The 1,790-nt window shown below is 43.9% G+C and overlaps 1 protein-coding gene across 2 annotated transcripts in view; it reads left to right on the top strand.

Moving 5' to 3' along the window:
- Positions 1 to 1,421: 1,421 nt before the first annotated feature.
- Positions 1,422 to 1,790, top strand: part of C4H8orf76 (chromosome 4 C8orf76 homolog) — a 9,998-nt gene continuing 9,629 nt past the window's right edge. The window contains exon 1 of one of the 2 annotated variants that reach the window (XM_042465832.1): positions 1,422 to 1,617. In XM_042465832.1, the coding sequence (XP_042321766.1) occupies positions 1,456 to 1,617 (162 nt within the window). In that variant the 5' untranslated portion in view covers positions 1,422 to 1,455. The remainder of the gene's footprint in view (positions 1,618 to 1,790) is intronic. The other variant, XM_042465831.1, reaches the window with a different exon arrangement.

The following is a 1,790-nucleotide window of genomic DNA, read 5'->3' as shown; positions in this document are numbered from 1 at the left end:
ATTTTCAGTGACATTGGTACCTAAAGCATTTGGAGACAAAACAAGGATCCAATCCTAGACATGTTTGTTAGCAATAAGCTCCATTGAATAGAGTGGAACTTGTAAGGAAACATGTTTGGATGAAAGCGACCTTTGAACAGATGTGGATAAAAAGAGCCTACTAGATAGGAAACCCATTGTACTGTCGCCATAAGCTGGGAACAATTAGAAGGCACACGACAATAACAAAGATTTGCCTCTGTCGATATTCTAATAGTGTTCTATAATAACATGCTAATAATATCCTGGACAACCAAGTGCCTGTCAGCAAGCTTTCTAAGCAACCCTTGATGGCAGTACTCCTGATCCTGTAGTTCCCTGCATCTCTGCATGGATGTAGTTATAATGGAGGAATCATAGAGTTGGAAGAGGCCGCAAGGGCCATCCAGTCCAACCCCTTTATTCTGCCATGCAGGAACTCTCAGTCAAAGCATCCCCATTGACAGATGGCCATCCAGACTCTGCTTAAAGGCCTCTAAAGAAGAAGACTCCACCACTCTCCAAGGAAGGAGTGTGTTTCACTATCAAACAGCCCTTACTGTCAGGAAGTCCATCCTATTTGAAGTGAAATCTCTTTTCCTGGAGCTTGCATCCATTGTTCGGGTCCTGTTCTCTGGAGCAGCAGAAAACAAGTTTGCTGCATCCTCAATATGACATAATAATAATAATGTTCATTTATATCCTGCCTCTCCCTGCGGATCAAGGCGGGTTACAATGACAGACAAATGTCAGTAAAATACATAGAACATATAAAAACCAAAAATTAAATAATCCTCTAACCTTCCCCCTTCCTCCCTAAACAAAACAAAACAAAACAAAACAACAACAATGTAACAAACGTATTAAAATTAATTATTGGGGTGAGACAGGGCTAACGATTTCAATGGAGTGGGAGGTCAGTCTGGAAAGGGTTGCAGCTGGCGTATTGTTATTATGCTATAATAATAATAATAAATAGATCTTTTGTGCTGTCGATCCGCCTTTCTTGTGTCAATTTCTGGTTTGTTTGTTTTTAAAAAAAATCTAATAAAATTATTATTTAATCTAATATATTAATATTGTATAATAATAATAATATATTACATTATTAACAGTAATTTTTTAAAAACCCAGAAATTAAAATGAGAAAGGTAGATCAACAGCACAAAAGATCTTCTTGCAGCACCTTTGAGACTGACTCAAAGAAAGAAGTTGGCAGCAAGAAGAAGAAGAAGAGGAGGAGGAGGAGGATTAGGAGGAGGAGACCAGAGAGCGCTTTCAAACTCGGAAGTTTGGAGCCACGTGTGAGTCTTCACTATCCAAGCTCTGTAAGTCTGTGGGCAGCCGTCTTTTGTTTTGGACGTTCTAGCCCTGTGACGGCGCTGTCCTCTATAACCCGGAAGGGTCCGCTCTAGGCGCAGGTCCTCCGCGCACTCTATGCCCCCCTGGCCCAGGCTGAGGAGGATGGAGGAGCTCCCTTTGGGCGCCCATTTTGAGGACTCCGTCTTCGAGGGAGGCGGCGGCGGCGGCAACGGCCGGGAGCCGAGGGGCCTCTCCTCTCTGCCTACCAACTACTCCGCTCGGTGCTGCGAGCCTGAGGTGAGCGGGGCTGGGGAGGCGGCTCCTTCCCATACTTTCATCCGCACTGCAGGGTAAAAGCGGGTTGATAACGGGTTAATACCGGGTTGATAACGAGTTGATAGCACTTTCTTTCAGACCACGTTTCTGTCCCAAATGTCCTCCACTGAGACTAAGAAGCGTGGATTTAATAT

Source organism: Sceloporus undulatus, chromosome 4, assembly GCF_019175285.1.
Source record: "Sceloporus undulatus isolate JIND9_A2432 ecotype Alabama chromosome 4, SceUnd_v1.1, whole genome shotgun sequence".
NCBI classification, from domain to species: Eukaryota; Metazoa; Chordata; class Lepidosauria; order Squamata; family Phrynosomatidae; genus Sceloporus; species Sceloporus undulatus.
The sequence above is the reverse complement of the archived record's forward strand: the minus strand, read 5'-3'. Positions and strand labels throughout refer to the sequence as shown.